The sequence below is a fragment of the Acipenser ruthenus genome, chromosome 1 (assembly GCF_902713425.1).
Source record: "Acipenser ruthenus chromosome 1, fAciRut3.2 maternal haplotype, whole genome shotgun sequence".
Taxonomy (NCBI): Eukaryota; Metazoa; Chordata; class Actinopteri; order Acipenseriformes; family Acipenseridae; genus Acipenser; species Acipenser ruthenus.
Window position 1 is genome coordinate 21,874,834 of NC_081189.1, and position 21,475 is coordinate 21,896,308.

The 21,475-nt window shown below is 37.3% G+C and overlaps 1 protein-coding gene across 1 annotated transcript in view; it reads left to right on the plus strand.

Moving 5' to 3' along the window:
- The window catches only part of LOC131736818 (contactin-associated protein-like 5), a 113,185-nt gene that overhangs the window by 22,132 nt on the left and 69,578 nt on the right, over positions 1–21,475 (plus strand). Inside the window, exons 2-3 of the mRNA XM_059021998.1 lie at positions 7,722–7,832; positions 19,047–19,240. Of these exons, the coding sequence (XP_058877981.1) occupies positions 7,722–7,832; positions 19,047–19,240 (305 nt within the window). The remainder of the gene's footprint in view (positions 1–7,721; positions 7,833–19,046; positions 19,241–21,475) is intronic.

Consider the following 21,475-nt stretch of genomic DNA (forward strand, 5'->3'; position numbering starts at 1 on the left):
GTAGTCTCTCTCGTCTCAGGTCAGATGAAAGGAAAAATGATAATGAGATCTGTGTGTACAGTCTATATATGCCCTCGGGAGCGGGCACGACTGCGTCACAGGCTCTGACGAACAGTTTTTGTTATTATTATTATTATTTCTTATATCTATTCAGGTTACAGGGTATTTATTCCCAAAAAGAAATGTAAAAGATGAACAGAATAAATACACAGGCATTTGTAATTGAAGCACAAGTGCTCATATTGGGACCCCACAGGGGCAGGAAGTTGAGATCAAAGGTAAAGAGGTCTGGAGCGGCCTGGGAGAGACCAGGTCTCAAGAGTCAGCTGGCACAGGTAGCTCACAAGTGTAAATGCTGATCAGCACATCATTCACTGTGATCATTTATTTAATTCTGCAAAATGCATTTTGATTAGCCTGTATGGGGGGAAATAAGTATACGCTGGCAGGCAGGTTTTTTTTTATTTTTATTTACAGTAAACAAGCTTTGTAAACTAAGAATTTTGTGACAGTTCAAGGAGGAATTATTATTATTATTATTATTATTATTATTATTATTATTATTATTATTATTATTATTATTATCATTATCATCAATAGTCAGTCAAATATCAGGATAGGTTGCCTAACTGTTGTTTGAAGCAACATCGTTTTTGCTGACCTTACAGTTTTGCTACACGCTGCTGCCTGAGAATTATGGAATCTTCCAAGGCTGTGGTTGAAATGATACTTTTGTGCAAGTAGCTGGGGAATTTTGTGTTTACAGCAAATCTTGATCTAGTCAATAAATCATCTTCAGAGAGGGGAAGCGTTGAGGAGCATTTAGCCATTTTTAAGTTTGAACTGCTTACTTCAACAAACCTTATTGACCACTAGTTAATATTTTCTTCAATAAAGCCACATTATTATCTTTTTTTTTCTCAATAGATCAAAAATGATATGTTGTTTATTAAATTGGAGGTGCAGCATTTCCAATACCCACTGCTAACGGTTTCAAGTAATCTTAATCTACTTGAAGCTTTGTAGAACAGTAGCTTTAAAGACATTACTATACTGCTGCTGCCTCTGGCACAGGACAAACTGGGAGATTTACAGTTGAAATGTGACAGTGCTGTCGTAGGTGTGTCTTGACATATAATTATATGGAAGTGTGCCATTTAGGCTACTAAAAAAGTTTCATGTGAACGTACTCTGTGACCAGACACATCAAGCTATGTTGCCTTATGCTCATGAGTAACATAACTAGCAGTGGTATGTATAATAATTAAGATGAATAACTTAACTGCGGCATGTTGCCTACTTTTCTATTTCCTAATCCTATCTCCTTAACTGGTCTTAATAAAACATCCTAAATACCAAAAAAATACAGAAAGCTAAAAAATCTGAAAAAAAATTTAAATGATGTTGTATTGAATACTGTACAGTAGCTAACCAGTATTTATAGAACGGTTTAGAAACAAACACCTTCTCTGTACCCTGACCAAGAATGGGGGAGGAGAGCCCTTTGGTACAGAGATTGCAGTTCAGCAGAGACATTACCAAGAAAAAATGAAACAATATACAGTCTTGACTGTTGATGGCAATCTAAAGATTTGATGCATTACACTGAACCATAAAATGAGTTGCCTTTATTTACTCTGCATGTAGCCTTAATCCTTATCACTTAAAAGTGTGCAATTTATAAAAGCACAATACTCTTGTCATTTCTTAGCATTGTTGGTAGAAGTGTCTACTTTATGATGTCACTGCTTTTGAGGGGAGGGGAGAGGAGTGGGAGGAAGAAACTAGACTCATTTAAGGCTACCATCTCTCAAGAGATTTTGTTACTCCCTGAAAATCAAGGTCAGTGATTTGTTTCAAAGCTGCTTATTCATAAAGCAGTAAGTACTAGTACAAGTACTAGATGTACTCTCTCTTTATAAATCTATTTAGCCACTGTCACATCCAGTAGCTTTGTAATTTCTTACAATATGTAATCCAGTCGGCGCCGCCTAATCGGGATATTGATAATCGGGATGTCTGCTTAAACGGGATGCAGCTTTCAAAGTGAGACATGTATAGAGTTACAAGTCTCTGTCTAACTATAAACTATAAGGGCTCACACTTCCTAACACTTCCTGAAGTAAAAGTCACAGATTTCTGATTTGACTTCATGTCCTATATGTATATCAAACCCCAGATAACAGAGTCGGCATTAACAGGAAGGTTAATGGAGGTCTGGGCCAGGTTTACTTCTGAATGAAAATGAACTGTTTTGCCTGAAAAAGTGGGAGTACCCATATGTAGATCTATGTTTATATGCCTAAACATAGATCACTCAGAAAAAGGCTATATATATTTTTTGTTTGTTTGTTTTATTTCCAAAGTAGCCTAGATTAACACATCACTTTGACATGAAGGGATGAAAACTCAGATCAGTAATTCAAAGTAGTCTCACTTTGATATCAAGGAATGGTCGGATCTTCTGGTGATGGATCTTCTTCTTCAGATCAGCTTTGGGAAGTGAATTGACTGCATCGCGATGGGGTCATTCACAAGACAACCCCAAGCTGAACACGAAAAGATTACGGGTTTCTAAAAATGTCAATTTTAACCCTAAGCTGATGGGGTCGACCTGATCCTAATAAGGTTTTGGGTCATTGAGTAATTTATTCTCCAATTTGGACACTATGGGCATCATTTACTGATTGCCGCTAAATTCAGATTTAGTCTGCCCATTAACTAGTGAGCCTAACGTGCGCACTAAATCTAATTTTACCACCTGATTTACTAACAGAAAAGGTACTAATATGTGCGTGTGCTTGTGGTAGAGTCCTGGTGTACTTGCCTCAGGCGGCCGAGGAGAACACAGAAGAGACTGAGGTAGAGAGATTGACGTTGATACGCCGACACAGGCGCACGGGATGTAATCAATAAACATAAACAAAAAGTAAACAATAATGTCATGTGACGCTACCAGCGATGGTAGTGCACAGAGGACGATACACGACTGTACAAACACTCAAAATAAAACACAATACAACAAACTATAAATCAAAGGTGCCGTGAAAATGGCAGGCCTTGCAGCAGCCCCGATCATAGTGATCTCTATGTTTTTATACTGACGCTCCGCTGAGACACGCCCACCTGCCTGCTGGAACAGCCGATTGCTTTCAGCTGCTACTCAACGCAGACAGGTAATCGTCCCCGGCGGAGCACCACAGCAGTTAAACAATTAATTAAATCAATTTACAACAAATAATGCAAAAATAAACAATAAAACTACATATTTCCCATGTGTAGGGCTTCCGCCCTGCCACAGTGCTATTTGGCAAATTTATATGCCATAGCACACACGCGTTAAATATACAGAGCGTGTTAATTTATAGTGAGTGGTAATTTAAGGCGCACGATAATCGGAGAAATTTCCCAAGAGGCAGGACATAAAAGGCCCTAGCAGTGCAGGCCTATATTTTTGTCAGTGACTTTTTGTGAAAGGTGAAGGTGGCTTACATTGGCAAAATGACTGGACAACAGGCACAGGCCTCAGCAGGGGACAGGCAGAGGCAATGTAAACTTAAACTTCACGTAGATGAGCTTGAAATTCTAGTGGAGGAGGTTGTCTCAAATTATAATAGCTTATTTGGTCCAGCCTCCTCCAAAACTGCTGCTTCCAGACGCTTGCTCAGAACCAGTCTGGGGTTACAGGCCCAGGAGGAGGCCCATCAGGACAGGTGGAGCTGACTAGCTTGGAAAGGACAATTTAAAGCATCCTCTCCCAGAACAACTACGAGGTGTGCAGGGGTGTCATTGACTTGCGGATGATTCACAACCTACAGGTAAATGACATATAACACAAACCGCTTAACTGTTTTTCTAAAGTGTATTTCATAATTATGCAACATATAACATCTAATGTCAATCTGATCTGATTTAAATCTGATTTACGAATTTAAATATATATTTTAACCACTCAATTATGTGTACCAATGTTATGAAATAGTATTAAAAATTCTAAGAAATTATAACATTCATGAAAGTTTATGGCTGTTCTTGCCCTTAAAAGCTTATTTAGAGGTAATTGTTACTGGCCTATTTTAACACATTATGAATGGAAGTAAGTTAATACCAAAACATAATTATTGGACTTACAGGTAAATAAAAATGTCATTATAGTATAGGTGCCTCTAGCTGAGGAGGGGAAGATCAAAATCCGTCACAAGATGAACCAGGGGTAACAACGGAAGATGAGCAGGATGAACAGACTTTTCAGGAGCCAAATGTTCCTGCACATGTGGGGGATGAAAACCCAGATGACCAGGAGCTGACTCTCAATTTGGAGCCTGTTCCATTCAGATCACCAGTTGAAGGTGAAGTAATCCCTGAAAATCAAGGACTAGGAGTAGATTGCTAAAATGCAGTCCAACAGAAACAGTATGAGCTGTTAGACCTGAAACTTAGCGATATGAATGTTCATCTGCAAGAATAAGCTACAGCTATCCAAAACCAGCGTGCACCTCTAAGAAAGCTCATTAAGGCTGTGGAGAGACAAACACAAGCTTTACAAGGGCATACCAGAGCTCTACAGATGATGTCAGCTAATATGTCAAATGAAAATCAACATATAGCAGCAGGAATCACAGCACTGAATTCCTCACTTACTGGAGGTCTGGAGATGATAAATACTACGATCAGAAACAGCAGCAACACATCATCCACCAAAGAGGATGATACTTCAATGACAACCACAGCTGCACCCTCAGCATCTTCAATTCCAAATGTCCGTCCTCCACACACACGCAGAATTACTTTACGAAGACAGAGAGAAGGGATGCCCAATCAATCACACAAAAATGCTCCTGGGAGAAAGTCCAGATGAAATAAATAATAAGCAGATGCTCCACTATGTATAAAAGTTTTTTTTTTCCATTTATATAATGTTAATTTGTCACAAATATGATAGTATGTACATGTTAAAAAATCACGTGTTAAATAATTACTGCAATTGAGAAAGTGAAATATGCCTTGATTTTTTTGGTTGAGAACCACTACACTCATTACATATGTTGGACATGCGAGCTGAATTATTCTTTAAAAAAAAAAAAAAAAAAACTTTTTCCTTTCTCCTTTAATGCATATACAATAAAATTTATGTTGTGCAATGGCATAATGTTGTATTCTTTTTATTATACTTATACGAGAAATATTGATTGATGATACGTAGCCTCACTTCTCTTCCCTGTCCTTCATTATCACCCAGCAGAGCAGGCTCCATAGGTGGATCAGGGGGAAGGTTGTCTAACATGATCTCCTGGTAAATCATTGTTGAAAGCCATGTTGTGCAAAATGCAGCATGCAACAACGATCTGACAACATTTTGCAGGACTATACTGTAGCACCCCTCCTGATTTGTCTAGATGTCTGAATCGACTTTTCAACAGCTCAAATGTCCGCTCAGTGATCGAGGGTGTAGACACATGTGTGCTATATTACACTGAAACATTGCTGGACTGCTAGGATCAGTCACAGGGGTTAAAGCCATGGCCTTAGCCCCTAGCTGGCACCACCTAATAAACAAGTAAACAAGATTTTTGCAAAGTTACAGTTATCAACAACATTAACACCTGGAATGTAATAACACCTACCCAACAGCCACCCTTCCCCATATTTTCCAGTCTCAAAATCATCAAACAGACCACTATGTCGGTATATAATTATTGTGGGCAGTACCAGTATAGCCAGCAACCACATTCAGGATTGTCATTTGAGAGTCACACACCATTTGTACATTCAGAGAATGCAAAAGCTTCCTATTTTGGAAAATATGCTCCCCTCACTTGGTGGTGGCAGTGCTATGTGAGTACAATCAGTAGCACCCATCACACTGGGGAAGCCAGCCACCTGGTAGAAGCCCACTTTCAAGTCCTGTAAACCAGTCCTGTGTGGGGGAAATGTAATATAATTCCCAGTGAGCTTGGGTTGGGAAAGCCCAGCAACTGAACCCACAGTAGATTGAAAAGCCAGAGGCTAAATAATGTAATGAACACAGCAGCTTCACTAGACCAGACACAGCATTACTCCTGGCAGTTGTTGGCTCGAGATCAGCTTGTAGCATACAAAGCTAATATAATCTCAGTGCTCAATCGATACCTTCCCACCATCTCCTCAGTGAGGCCTAGAAGAGTTTGATGGGGCTGAAAATGTGCTGTCTTCTCCTGCAAGGCCTCCTTTCATTTTCTACAGCTCTGGAACCTAAACCATTCAACCTCTGTATCTGTAACCTCTGTAGAGCAATGACTCCATGATGCCAAATATTTGTCATCCCAGAAAAAGCGCTTTAAATAGCGCACCTATCAGTGCTAAATGCCTGGTTTCCATCAGCATTAATCAGTGATTACTTTAAGGTGCACACTAACACGAATGCCTGTTAGTAAATGTGAATACAGCTCATCTCATTAGTCTATTTGCAATCTTAAACTGATCACTAAATAACGTGTGCCCCTTAGTAAATTAGGCCCTATGTGAGTAAAATGTGTTTTGGGTGAGTAAAATGCAACATTACCTTTAAAGTCATGAGTACTTTCAATAAATACTGTACATACTTTAATGCAATAACCTTCTATTTTAACTGTAATGTTACTTTGAACTACTGTACAAAAACTTGGTCTTACAATAGAAACAAAAACAATAATAATTCTTATCTGCTTTAATGATAACAAACAATATGGCTGTGACGCAAATAAATGCTGACACAACTTTTCTTTTCTAATTCCAACACTGCAGGTGGAATAAACTTAACAAAAGGCCTGAATTTACACACTGAATATTGTATTTATTATATAGATGTACCTTCCAAATGCTCAGTTGACAGATTATCTGGAGCATCTGTGCTGGTAGTTTTCATACACACCCACCACTGATTTCATTGTATAGTAGATCAAAAACACTTACAAACCAGTGGAAAATGCTTTTGCCATTGAGTATTATTATTATTATTATTATTATTATTATTATTATTATTATTATTATTAGCAGTAGTCATAGTCGTAGTCGTCGTAGTCTTAGTAGTAGGATTAAATCTAAAAGGAATATAACTATTAAATAATTTATGGTGATATCCCAAAGTTGGAAATTTCAAATGGCTCAAAACTTTTATTAAGATATACAACTGATTTCACACTGCTTTTGGTAAAGCAGGATTGACCTGGGTGACAGCCACGCAAGTGGCTGTTTGTTACTGCGTCGGCTTACGAACGTCTGTCATGCATTTTGTCTCTCTCAACCAGGATCAAAACTTGTCGACCCACATCCTGGTTTGTTTGTAATTTGATTTTATTGTGGATGTTCAATTTCAGGAACTTTGTAATCTTTAAGTTAAAAAACAGTCATTTTCAGTTGAGAGGTTTGCAAACAAAACTGGATAAGAGCATCCCCTCAAGGATTAACAAAGAAAATAAATATGGTTAGAGATATTGAAAGAGACATGTCATCTCCTAGCAAGGAGTTTATCGAAATGTGATTTAAAAGTACACCTCAATATAAAGGAGTTTGCACACTGTATATTATAAATTGATAAAACATTTTATTTTTGGTCATTTAAAAGTATTTTTTTTTATTGGAATATATCAACTTCAAACCTGTGATTCAAAATATTTGTATTTATTTATTTATGTGATTATTTTTTGTAAAGCAATACAAATCAGTAGCTTATAAATCTGATTTCCATATTCTTCTCTTGACAGGTAATTGTGACGATCCACTGGTACCTACATCGCCTCAGACATCATTTAATAGTTCATCACAGCTGTCTGATAGTCACAGTCCTGGCTTTGCCAAGCTTAACAGACGGGATGGTGAGTTCACTATTTCTACTTTATTTTTCATTTGGCAAATGTGGCATATGGTAAAAGAGAGGCTAATAATCCTGCACTGAAGGTGCAAAAATAATTTTAGATAAATATTGTTTTTGCAATAAATTTGTAGTACCTTAATATACCTGAATAAATCCAAGTACAGTGCATTGCAGTCTGCTGTTCAAAATGTCCAGTGTTGCAAATCCTTCTCTAGGCCTACTGATTTTCCATTCAGGGGAATAGCAAATTCCGTTCTTCAAAAATGACCAATTCCTTTTCTCACACTTTTCATCAATTTGGCACTTGACCATAAATATAATGTTGATAATTAAACTTTGTAAATTAACAAATATTACCTCCATTTCCTTTTTTTATTTAAAGCCATAATTTTCAATCTTCTTTGTTCAAGACTGAATAGATTAAATTATTTTAGACTGTTTGCATATGCATGCCTTTTAAACCCGGAATAATTCTGTCCGCTCTTCTTTGCACTCTTTCTAGAGCAGCAATATCCTTTTTGTAGCGAGGTGACCAGAACTGAACACAGTATTTTAGATGAGGTCTTACTAATGCATTGTAAAGTTTTAACATTACTTCCCTTGATTTAAATTCAACGCTTTTCACTATATATCCAAGCATTTTGTTGGCCTTTTTTATAGCTTCCCCACATTTTCTAGATGAAGACATTTCTGAGTCAACATAAACCCCTAGATCTTTTTCATAGATTCCTTCTTCAATTTCAGTATCTCCCATATGGTATGTATATTAAGTAAAGCACCTGAAGACACATGTCATAATGTTTATAAACATCACTTGGCTCATTGCTGAAATTAAAATAAGCAGGACCACTTAATTATATTAAAACAAATGTCCAGCACTGTTGTGAGAATCATGTTTACAGTCTTCCTTTGAAATAGCTTTGAGCTTCCTTTGAAATAGCTTTGAGCTTCCTTTGAAATAGCTTTGAGCTCATTTCTTAATCGTCAAATAATATAATTTAATTAAGAAACGGCCATAGTTTAACATTGGAAATTACAGCTTTATTAAATGTGGAAAGAAATAAGTTAAACAATAATGAAATACGCAATTAATTGAGATGATGTACTTTGGGAAATCCCATCTTAAGTGCAGTACCTTGGGTCTAAGTTTTTCAGCATAGAAGAATGCAGTGCTTTGCCTTTTTTGTTGCAGTCTTTTTTGCTTTCTTGTTCTCTACGTGTTTACAACTGGCAATATGATATTTAATGGTATTGACATTTGCAGAATAGTATCCCACCATCATCATATAGATAATAAGAAAATGTTTTAGCTCTGTCTTTTGCTGAAATATCTTTCTTCGCTGGTGCAGTCGCCATGCTGAGTTCCAGCAGAGACAAGTGAGTGAAGTCACATGAAGAACTAACTCAACCTGGCTGGGTGTAGTGCAAAAAAACACCCAGAAAACTGGATCTGCGAGTAGAAAACACTGCAAAATTCCATTCCCAAAATACCTAATTCTGCGATTGCAGAAAATAAGTAGCCCTGTTGCAGTATGTGTTTACAACCAAATGTTTTTTTGTAGATGTCATTATGGGCCTCCGACTTGTAACTGTGGAGTGTACTACAAATTAATATTTGGGATACCATGCACTATTCCTGGTTTTACCCCCCAAAAATTGCAAGGGTTCTGAGTGGGTAAACTGGGCAGTAATTATGCCATCCTCTGCTGTTCTGCATTTATTCATCTGTCCAAATAGGGTAGGGTAGTGGGGACAGTGACATTTCTAGGCATGGGCAAAACTGTACTCCAGCCAGGCAACAAAGCTTTCTCCCTGGAAAGAAATTGATTGGTTCATCCCAGGCCAAGGATGGCTGTGGAGTTCAGTCCACTGTCTGCTCTTATCCTGCTAATTGGCCAGCAGGGTTTCTCATTGCCTGACAGCTCTCCATCAGTGCCAGGCAGCAGCAGCTCCACATGGTGCTAAACCATTGAGTACATTTTCATTATCATTTGGTTACTTTTATATTTAAATCCAAAAGAACACCACCTTCTTAATGCTAAATTGCCCAACTCCATATGATGAAAGGAGAATTTTGCATGTGACTTGTAAAGAACATTAACATTTATTAAGCATCACTGTGAGGTGTGCTTATATGTTGCTGTAATAACTCTGCAGCCGCCTCAACTGCCGCTGCTTCTAATGTATCATTAACCATTTCAGAAGCTTAACTCATATTTTCAGTCCAGTATTTTGGACACATTCTACCGCCACTCTTAATATTGACCTGTGACCTAAGATGGCTGTCATACTGGGGTGATGTTTTGGCATTGTGTACAAGAACAGTTAAACCTTTTATTTTGGTAATTGTACAACGCTGCCACTGCCATGGTATCAAAGCCCAGGCAGTGTGAGAGGAAGTTGTTTCGCAGTAATATTACCTCTTATTTATTATGGTGACTTTTATATGCAGGGCTCAAAATTAACGACTGCCATGCAGCAATTACTGTGGGTGTCTGTGAACGTGTGGTTGGTAGTACACAGGTGTAGTTGGTGCAGTGCAATAATAACACACACAGACAGTTAAAGTTAAAAAAAAAAGCTCCTTTATTCGGCTGGGTTGCGTGTCAACAACACTTAACTAATAAGCACGGGCACTACACAGCCATGTGTATCGCTCCGTGCAAAACAAGAGTTTACAGTCCCGAAAACAAACAGTTTGTGAATAAGTGGTGCAGTGTAGTCCGAGTTTAGTGCTGACTCGTCTGACAACACAAATGACAAACAGTTAGCAGAACAAACAAATGCAATAAGAAACACTTCCGACACTAATAGATTGTTTCCTTTTTCAGTCCTAGCGGTATCCACATCAAAAGGAACAGATCACTGGGGCCACTTCCCCTAAATACCACGAGATGGACAAATAATGATAATAAACATCGTAACACAATGTAGAATAGTATTTCCTACCATTTTGGTTTCGTGGTAAAAAATAAGGAAATTAAAATAAGGGGATAACGGCAATTGAAGCATATTCAAGTTACGTACAGTAAATATGTTAAACCTGAAAGAAAACCACTTCTAAGTGGCGTAAACATTTCTAAAGTGCTGACCTGAAAAACGCTGAAACGTGATTTCACAGCCGGAGTGTGTGTTTTTTTGTTTTAATTTTGCTTGTCTATAGCAGAGGAGAAGGGGATTGGGCGCTGCAGCTACTGAGCCAGTGTGCCGCTCGACATACTGCATGCTTAAATTGTATCTATTTCTTTATGTCAAGTCTCTGTATAGCCCTCACTTCTCTCCTTTTCTGAGTGGCAGGTATATAGACAGTTGCTTTGATTGATGTGTTTGGTATTGTCTGTATTTCAGTTTAATATCAGTATATAGTTTCTGGTTTTGGGGTTTTATTTTTGACGAGTGTACCTGACTTTAAATATGTTTTTTGCTGACTATTTTTATTAAAAAGTGAAACGAGCCGAATAAGACCTTTCTACTCCAGCGAATAACATGCAGAATGAAGGTGGCGGAATAAAATGAATTGCGCTGCATTTTAAGTACTGCTCTTCTAATGCAAGGAAATAATTAATCATCACAATTATTATTAATTATTTGAAGGCCCGACAAGATCTTCCATGTCTGAAGATCGGCTTTGTGGTCTTGCCCTGCTGGACTGTCACAGAGATGAGTAATTTGATGCCAGTGGTCACAGGAAGATTGGCAAACTACATTTAAAATCATATGCACATGATGTTGCGTAAAAAAAAGCCAATCAGATCACTGCTATTCCTGAAATTTAGAACCTCATGTACTTAATTATTTACTAGTATCTTATTCAGAAAAAAACCGTTGGGGCTCCCGAGTGGCACATCCAGTAAAAGCACTTGCATAGAGTGCATAATGCGCCCTGTAGCCTGGAGGTCGCCGGTTCGAGTCCTGGCTATTCCTTTGCCGACCGAGGACGGTCGACCAGGGGGACTGCACACAATTGGCCGAGCGCCGCCCGGGGGGGAGGGAGGGTTAGGTCGGCCAGGATGTCCTCGGCTCACCGGGCACCAGCAACCCCTGTGGTCTGGCCGGGCGCCTGCGGGATTGCCTGTAAGCTGCATTGTCCTCCGACGCTGTAACTCTGGGTGGCTGCATGGTGAATCTGCAGTGTGTAAAAAAGCGGTCGGAGGAGAGCGTGTGCTCATCTTCACCACTCCTGAGTCAGTGCAGGGGTGGTAGCGGTGAGCTGACCTAAACCAAATAATTGGACACTACTAAATTGGGGAGAAAACAACAACAAAAAAAATTGGCGACTACTAAATTAAAAAAAAAAAAAAAAAAACTGTTCATCTTTTTTCCCGTTATAAAACGTTTGTGGGGTGGAGGTGGGGGGGCTGTGCACTGCATGGGCAAGTGCCTCAGTGATTTTTCATGGCTGGCTACAGAACTGCTTAAGCTTAGTGGCCTTGGTGCCCTCTACAAATTTATTGAACTGAAGGCCATTTTGGTCTTGCCCTTTTTTTGCCAATTTAGAGCCCTATGTATGTATGTATTTGATACTTGGACCCTCTAAAAGTCACTTACAACAGTTAAAGTAGTAACCAAACCTTATTTGTTTTATTGTATTAGTATTGGCAACATTATCACTCCCTTATCTCCCTGCTAAACAAAAAGTTCTTCAGAACTAAATTGTGATGGTATAAGAGTGTCTTCTTGAGAACTTTTTGGGTGGGTAAGAGGGCCATCTGACTGGTTCTGTCAACCAAAGTGCTCAAAATAAATGATATCCTGTGGCCGAGCAGCTGTTGAGTGGCATGTGACTGGTGACGTTACGGACCAGGAAGTAAACGGAAACCAAACAATGGATGGATGGTGGTGAAACTGAGCGCAACGCCGGTCAGTGTTTTATTAAATAATAAACCAAAAGATTTAAACAGACAACAAAACAAAAAGGCGCGTTGGCCAAACAAATAAACAAATAAGGTTTAGCAGTTGTTTTTAAGTTTCGTTTTCTCTCTCTCTCCTCGCTCTCTCCGCTCTCACTCCTAATACACTCTCCCCCCAGGGTAGAGAGCTGCAGGTTTATATACAGTGACCATCTCCCGATTAGCAACAATTAATCAATTAATTAACTCGGGAGATGGTCACCGTCTGCACGAGCTTAATAAGGATGCGTGACTGTCAGCTAGTTAAATAAATCACCAGCTGATCAGTCACGCATCCTCACGAGGTTTTTAAAAAACAAAACAATAACAAATACGCAGCGCTTTGATCTGTGCCGTAAACAAGACTACAAATAATAATACAAATATATACAGGGGCGGGACACTCCGCCACATACCCATATGATGTATTAAATTAAAAGTCAATCCTTGTTCCATTATACAGTTGATAGTTTACCTTGCATGAGACCCGCACTTAAAAATAAGATACCCTGTTGATAAGATTTTGAACATTAGAAGCAAGGCTGCATACATATTTTAAGTAAATGATTAATTAGATGACTAGAAATGTACATGCTCTCCAATTAATTGAACAAAATGCAGTAGGTGGCTTGGAAATATAATGTTCTGCTAGACATTTTTGTTACGAAAAGGGCATGCTTAGCCTTAAAATTATCATTATCTGTAGCACTGAAACCAGTGAATTATTGATGAGAAAATCACCAGTCCATTAGACGTGCATCTGTTCTCCACAGGAATTCATGCACAATCTCCCTGCAAAGTGTTTTTAAGGTGGAAAGTATCATTTCAGTAGGAAACTTAAATGATGTGGATAACATGACCTGTTGTTCAAAATGGATACAGCACCGATGCAAAAAAAACCCCAAAAAACAGTTCCAGTGTTAGCTTTCCTCCTTTACTTTAAAGCTGCTAGAATTTCTACCAATTTAAGGAATTTACGCTCTTATTTACTATACATTGTAAAGAGTAAAACAGCACCAATTCCCTTTAAAAAATTGATAAAGACAGAAAAGTACAATTCTGTCCTTGGTAGTGTAGCTTTTACCAACATACATTTCTTGTTAAATATATACACATTGTGGCCTTGCAACACCATGGCAACCAGGAATTCCGGGGGACCTGGTCTGGCATATATAGGAAACATTAATGTCGGGCAAAGATGTGCTACAGCTTTAAAAAGTATATTTAAATGCAGTGTGATTGTTATATATTAAATAGATTTCACAGGGCCCAATTTACCAAGTTTGTATGCTTGTTTTATGTGTTATTGGGAGCACCTTTTTAATTTTGTCTCAGGTGAAATGTGCCTTCTCTAGCAAGTGACTGCATTGAGTGCATGGTATGTTGAATGATACAGCAATTTATTGACAGAGGTGGGGTAACTTAAGTAACTTGTTACTGTAATATTACTTTTGTCAATAATGATAATATAACGCTTTCGATTTCCAATGGGAGTAATATTTACTTTCTAAAAACGAGCTTGTCTCGTTAACTTTTCTTTCTCCAACACAATGTTTTATATACATTGTCCATTTTTCCCAACTAACACTCTATTCTCTTATAAAAAAGCCTTTATGTAACTTAAGTTTATTTTTTTTAAAATTTCACTCCTTGTGACTTGTAATGATTACAATTTGCTATATCCAGTCAATTCTTAAGAGTTGTTTGTTTGTTGTACTACATACATTTTAAAAACCTGTTTGGACACATTTAATACAATGAATTACCAGACATACAGTTAAATAGTAAGTAGTCACAACAGCTGTTTCACAGGACAAGACAAGAGAAAGCAATAGAACAAGTAATATGTAACGAATAATCTAACACACTACTTTTTTATTACGTAATAAATAAGGACATTATATTATTTACATAAATATAAAAGAACAGAAATCTCAAAATTCATAAATAAATCCTAAATGTGTACTATGTATCAAAGATAATCAACAGTATCAAAACTGCATTAGCTACATATACTTGTCTACAAATATAAACATTCTTTAACCACTGGACAACACAGCCAGTAGACAGATGTGTTTGTCTGAACAGTCCTCTTTGATGTACGGACATGGTTGAAAAAAACTAGAGAGAATTGTCCAGTTCCATTCTAAGACATTAAACAACAGCAGACATGTTGAATCTAAATGAACAAAGGGCAGTTTATGTTTAATTTTTTGTTCAAAACCTGCAGTATTCTTTGGTATTATTGTCTAAACAAGATGAAGGGGTGGAGTCATGCTAATTAAACACATTATAGATGACACTTTTGATTGGTTAGTCTTATGCAGATAGAATCGTGGTAACGTCTTTGTGACAAACTGGGTTGAGTTTGCTATATGCATGACCGTCTTTGTCATTTTGTGTAAAAAAACAGCATTCCAACAAGGTAGATCTATTTTATTTTTAGATGTTTTTTTTTTTAAACAGGGCAGGCCTGTATGTTTATTTAAACACAAAACAAAATGAACAAAACAAAAACCTGACTCCTTCCTAACTACACATTTTAATTTGTAAACTAATAAACTGGATGGCTAAGCCGTTTACCAATATCAAACATAGATTTTTCTCAAAGTATCCACACAGTACCTTTCCTTTGTTCTAGCTCCCTGGTAGTCTCTCTCTTAATGGAGCCCTGATCTCTCCTTTTATATGATGTGGCTGCTCTCAGTCATCACCAATTATTCTATTTGGAGCAGCCTCATTCTCACATATTTTTGGCAGGGACACGAATTAACCCCATCCCTGCCAACCGCCACCAAAACACACAAACACTATTTACAGGCAGAGCAAGAGTGTTACTGTTTTGTTTTAAGAAAATCACTTATAAACACCGTCCTAACTCATTCCAGTCATAGTTAATAGAATTTATATCATTTGAAACAAAGGCCAGAGCATCACACTGGTGTTCCTCTGCGGTAGTAAATCCTACATTTCACAAGCATAATTTTCCTGTTCCAATGTGGTGACATTATTATGTCTTTCAAAAACATTACATCCTTGAACGACTGCAAATATGTGCAGTGGTATTAAATTACAAATATGCTGACTCTGGGTGGGGGTAGTAACTCTGTGGAACCCCATCCAGAGTGTAGTCCTGCCTTGTGCCCTGTGTCTGCCAGGTTAGGCTCTACCTCTATACCCGCTATAGGATTAAGTGGTTACAGGTAATGGATGGATGGATGTTAATACTGTACCTTAACTTACGTTGTACCTAAGATCGTTCCAAAACTCAGATACACATTTTTGCAGATTTGTGGTGAAATTGCAGAACATAAACCTTGGGCCTTATCGTTATAAAATTAGATGCATTTTCCATTGTGGTTGCCAACCATCATGTGGCTCAATGAGGATCAACGCTGTCAAACCATCAGGACGTTCTAGTCAGGAAAGAGTCAACGATTGCAATTCAACTGTGTACTTAAAGGTCTGCGATCGGTTGATTACTGGCAGAATACCAGAAAACACTTGATGCACAAGACTGCTTTGAATTTACAGTCACGTACTCTGCAGCAAAATTGTTTCTGCTCTTGCACAAAAAAATAAATAAATTACCATAAAAAGAGATGCTACACCAAAAAACCGCTATGGCTCACTATGTTCTTATCTGTTTTGATTTTCTATGCTGCAACTATAAATAGCCAGAGTAAAAGAAAAAAAGAAAAAAGTGTATTGATCAAACAACTAGCTTAAAAGAAAAAAATTGTATTTTATTCCAGCGAGTACTTTTGCTCAAACTGGTATAAACCAATAGTACCAGTTTTGAAGCCATTCTTGTAAAATTGTTGATTTCTTAACAAAGCAACTCACTGATGGTGGTGATCTAACTGTTTTCATTGACAAAATAATTCAAACATATTTAAACATTTATACTTCTTACAAACATATCGTATCACTCACATGATACTTGTTCAAGTTGAGAACTTTGTGTAGTGAAGTATAGTTCTCGACGTCTGGCTTTTTGTATGATAACAATTACAAAAACAGGATTGAGCGAATAAACATATAATTCATTCTATTACTACTTTTAGTGAATATACACGTACAGCTCTGGCCAAAGGTTTTGCACCACCTACAATTTTAGGATCTAGACATAATCAAAAAACTATTATATATTATGTAGTAGTACATTATATCATGTTAGATGTCAAAATGTCTCATTTTTTAATTTTTGTCAGTTTATCGTTAAGTATATGGAAAACTACAAAGCGTTGTGTAATTCAATATGTTAACTAACATTATTCAGCAGCTTTTATTTGACTTTATGAAGCAAAGTTAGTTCATTCTATAGGGTAATGCACAAATGTTGGCCATAGCTATGCATAATATTTACCATATTTTTTGTGATACAAGTCTTGCAGTGGCCCTGTCAGTTAAATGTTATCCATGCCTTTGTGCTTGGGACAGAAAAATCCCTTGACCCTGATCTTAAATGACAGCCAAAGAGAGAAGAATAACACTGACTATGCCTTTGAAATGAAATAACAAAAGTAAATTCAGGTATTTTAGTGATACGGTATGTAACGGACATCTCCAAGGATCGTCTGAGAAATATCTGGACCCATTCCACGTGAGACATTACCAGCTATTAGATTAAAATGACTCTGGTGATACTCTGGATATTGAGGCAGTACATTATTCTGTGCTTCCACTCAGCCTTTGTTCCTCTGCATTCAAATGAATTGGCAAAGGTCAAAGTATTTGCTCCATGTACTGCTGTAGTATGCCAATTAGAATATCTGCTGAACTTGTTATTATGATCTACTTTTTCACTTTTGAATCACCTTTTTCACATTTTTTCATTTAAGAATTTTCTCACCATATTAAAAAAAAAAAAAAAAAACTAGACTTGGTGAAACTAGACATCATACCCCAAAGAACTAGAACAATATACAGTTTGTTTTGAGGATTATGTGTAAATTGAAAAGCTAACACATTTTAATTGGAGCTTTGATTGGAGTATGTTATCAACATGAGGTTCATGATTACACTTTGATACAGGGCTGGCAAATCTAATTTACAGTGCATGATGGGAATGCTTGGTCCCAAAATGGCAGATATGTTAAGTATCTGTTGAGGTAATTACACAAAAGAGATTCCTAAAATCCACAAAGTTACGTGGAACACCCATTCTGTGTAAAATAATGTCTTTCAAATCAAGCCAGTCATTTGGAGCTGACAAATTGACAAATAAAAAAAGTTTGATAAGCCAATGATAAAGTGTTTTGCGATGGTGGTCCACTATATAAAAAAAAGATTGATTGATTGATTGATTGATTGATTGATTGTTTGAATGTGTCTGTATACCAGTTAGTTATTAAACATAATAGACACATGGCTTATCTAGCCTTTGTTACTTATGTATTTGTCAGGCACATAGAAGTGAAGAACTGTTTCTGAACTTTAGCCAAAGCACCTCATCACAGACCTAATTGTAGGAAGAACCACTCAAAATGATTGCAAACAGCATAATAATGGGGCAGTGCACATAAAAACTGTTAATGTAACTTTCTCTTTAATAATGTAACTGGTTTTCCTCTTGGATTACTGTCCTTGAAATGTCTCTCCTGTTTGCTTCTAACACAATAGATTGTGTGGCATTAAAGCAACATGTTTCCTCTCACTTGGATAAGTGGATCTCTAGATTTAATTAAAAATGTAAGTGTCAATCACTCTTTTTTCTTCAGTAAAATTACACATACAATGTACATATTTCTACAAAGTAATCTGCAATGCGTATTACTTCTAGTCATTTTAGCTGATTGAGGTGGAAGTTATTGTACATAATTTCAAAGACAGTATTCTGGGGGCCATAACTAACCATTAATGGATTGGCTGTATTCCATTTTCTAATATATTTGCACTTAAATTCTGCAAATTTCAAATGTTCAGCAGCTAATATTAAAGTGCTGTATAGCATTCAAGCACTATTACAACAAGTTAACAGCCAAGTCCATAGTCAAGTCTGTTTTATTAAAATATATTGGAGTATAATCCTAATTAGGATTTGATCTTCTGCCAGCAGCAGAGATATCAGAGCTTTACCTGGACTGTTTTTTTTTTGTTAATTTTTTATTTTTATTTTTATTCAAAACATATAAACGCAGAGACTGAAGCCTGATGTGATAAGAATACTCTGCTATGTATATCACCTGGCTCTCTTTTTGGAGTGAATGAAAATGTCTTTTTAGGTGTTCCATTTAATCAATCAGTCCCATTGTTCATGAAATTGAAAATAGGCTTTATACTCTGACTTACCTTTTTGTCATATTATTGTTCTGTTTTTAAAGGAGCAGGAGGTTGGTCCCCGTTGGATTCTAACAAATATCAATGGCTAGAAATTGATCTTGGAGAGAGAACTGAGATAGCTGGTGTTGCCACTCAAGGGAGATATGGGAGTTCAGACTGGGTGACAAGTTATCTCCTAATGTTTAGTGACACCGGTCGAAACTGGAAGCAATACCGCCAAGAAGAAAGCATCTGGGTAAGGACACAGCTTTATCTGTTGAATGCCAGCATACATACGTTACATCTCAGCACATTCACATTCACACATTCATATAGCAGAAAGACAGATGTATGGGTGGATTTCCTGTGGTTAACATTAAACTTCCTTAAAAAAAAATATAGCCTTAGGCTAGAAAAAAAATATATCAAACATAAATATTCTACTGTAAATATTTTTCTTGAGTTAATTAACCATTAACCTAATGAAGTCATTGATCTATAATGCAATTAAACTGGTTTTATTTTAACAAATATATAACTATTCTTAATTTTTATTATTTTTGTCGCCTTTAGCTACTGGATAAATATTTTTTGCCTTCTCATTTATCAGCTTTTTGGAGACATGACAAAGCTATTTGCTTGTTTAACTAAACTTATCCCAAACAGCCAAAAAAGCCTTGCACTGTAGTATTTAGCCTTGTGCATGCAACAGGGTGGAGACTGGGCATGAACTGGCAAATCCATAATGGCAGTGCCCCACTCAACACTGCTCAGTACACACCTAAGAGATCCACATCACAGTACCAAGGCAAGCATGGACGCTGCTATATCGTAGAATATTCCTTTGACTACGGCTTTCTTTGCAAGGAGCTATTGTTTGAGTTCTTATTTCACTAAATATTTAAAACCCACTGTTGAGGTTAGAGTGCATTCTTCCATTTAGTTCTTCCATTAAGTTAAAATCATTGTAACTCATCATACTTTTGTGTACTTTTGCGTTAATGAAATTGTCAAAGCGTCTCAATATTTGACAATATTTCTCCTAACTAAAATGAATATTGCAAGGACTTCTCAGCATGCTCCTATTATCACTATCCATTTTAATTTTGGAGCATTTTTGGGTCTCACTTTAAACAATAAATAACAATGCAAACCACAAGTAAGAAATACAAAATGTTTGATTAGTTGTTGCCTAGCATACTGGACCATTTTAATAAAGTGAAAAGTGTAAATTTTGACTGGCTGTAACAGGAATTCAGTGTGGGAGCCTGTGGCAGGTTGGCTTGTAGAGTGACATCGGACCAGGAAATGAAAGCAGCAACATGAGCACTGCGGGTGACTGAGACGCGGCTGTGCTCCAGATGTTTATTAAATAATAAACACTTTTCAATAATCAAAAAAAATGGCACATTGGCCAAACTAAACAAAACACAAGCAAATGAAATACAAGTACCCTTCAGGAAGGTGGGAGGCAGGTGGGTAGGCAGGTAAGCACGTAGGTAAGTAGGTAGGTAAATAGGCAGGTAGATAACAATTGTTTTCTCTCGAACTCCTCTCCTTCCTTATTCGAATGGCTGATGTCCCCTTTTCTATATGTGACCATCTTCAAATCAATAAATTATTCAATTAATCTGGAGCTGGCCACATATGCATAGGTTTAATTATCAGCGTGGCCGACAGCCAATTCAGTAATCATTAGCTGACTGCCACGCATTTTCATGAGAGTACTTAAACCAATAAGACATTAATAGAGGATGGGCTTTTAACCTGTCATACCTTTACAAAACAATAATAATAATACAAAATATAGGTTCAAGATTACAAGTTGAGCAAAACAGAATCCCACCATCTGCATGCAACGTCCCCTTTTTGTAGTTCTGAACACTAGCTTTTTTTTATTTGTCAGCTGTCTGCTTTTTTGATGTTAATCATACACTGCAAGCTAATAAATCAACACGAGCTAAACAACCATTTTAAACTTCCCGCCTCTGACTCGCATGTTACATCATTGTACAGTATGAGGAATTCACCAATCATGAAGCTGGTATGTGTTTGACCCCATTGCCGTAGTAACCAAATGCACGGCATTGACGCCGGAGCGTGTACAGCTACTGTAGCACTGCTTCTACTTGATAAAAGTATGAAATGAACAGGAGAGGTGAAGAGTAATGTAAAATACTGTAAGGAAAATAAAATGCATATTCTTCACGGTAGGCAGTCAAATACACGATTTCTGTGACATTCGTGATTTTGTGAATTTTCTGGGGCCCTGCATATAAGGCTAGCATGATCTGTGCTCAGTCTGTATCTAGTTATTACCTCCTCCTCACACAGCCCTAGTAACGTCTGCCTGGTCTGAAATACTCTCCCACTGACTCTTCTTCTCGCTCTCCTGTGCAGCTCTTCTGCTGGTTCTGTGACACCGTCTGGTTTCAATAAGCGGTACTTTTCACACACGCTGAGGCACCGAGTAAAGTTAGTGCCTGGTTTG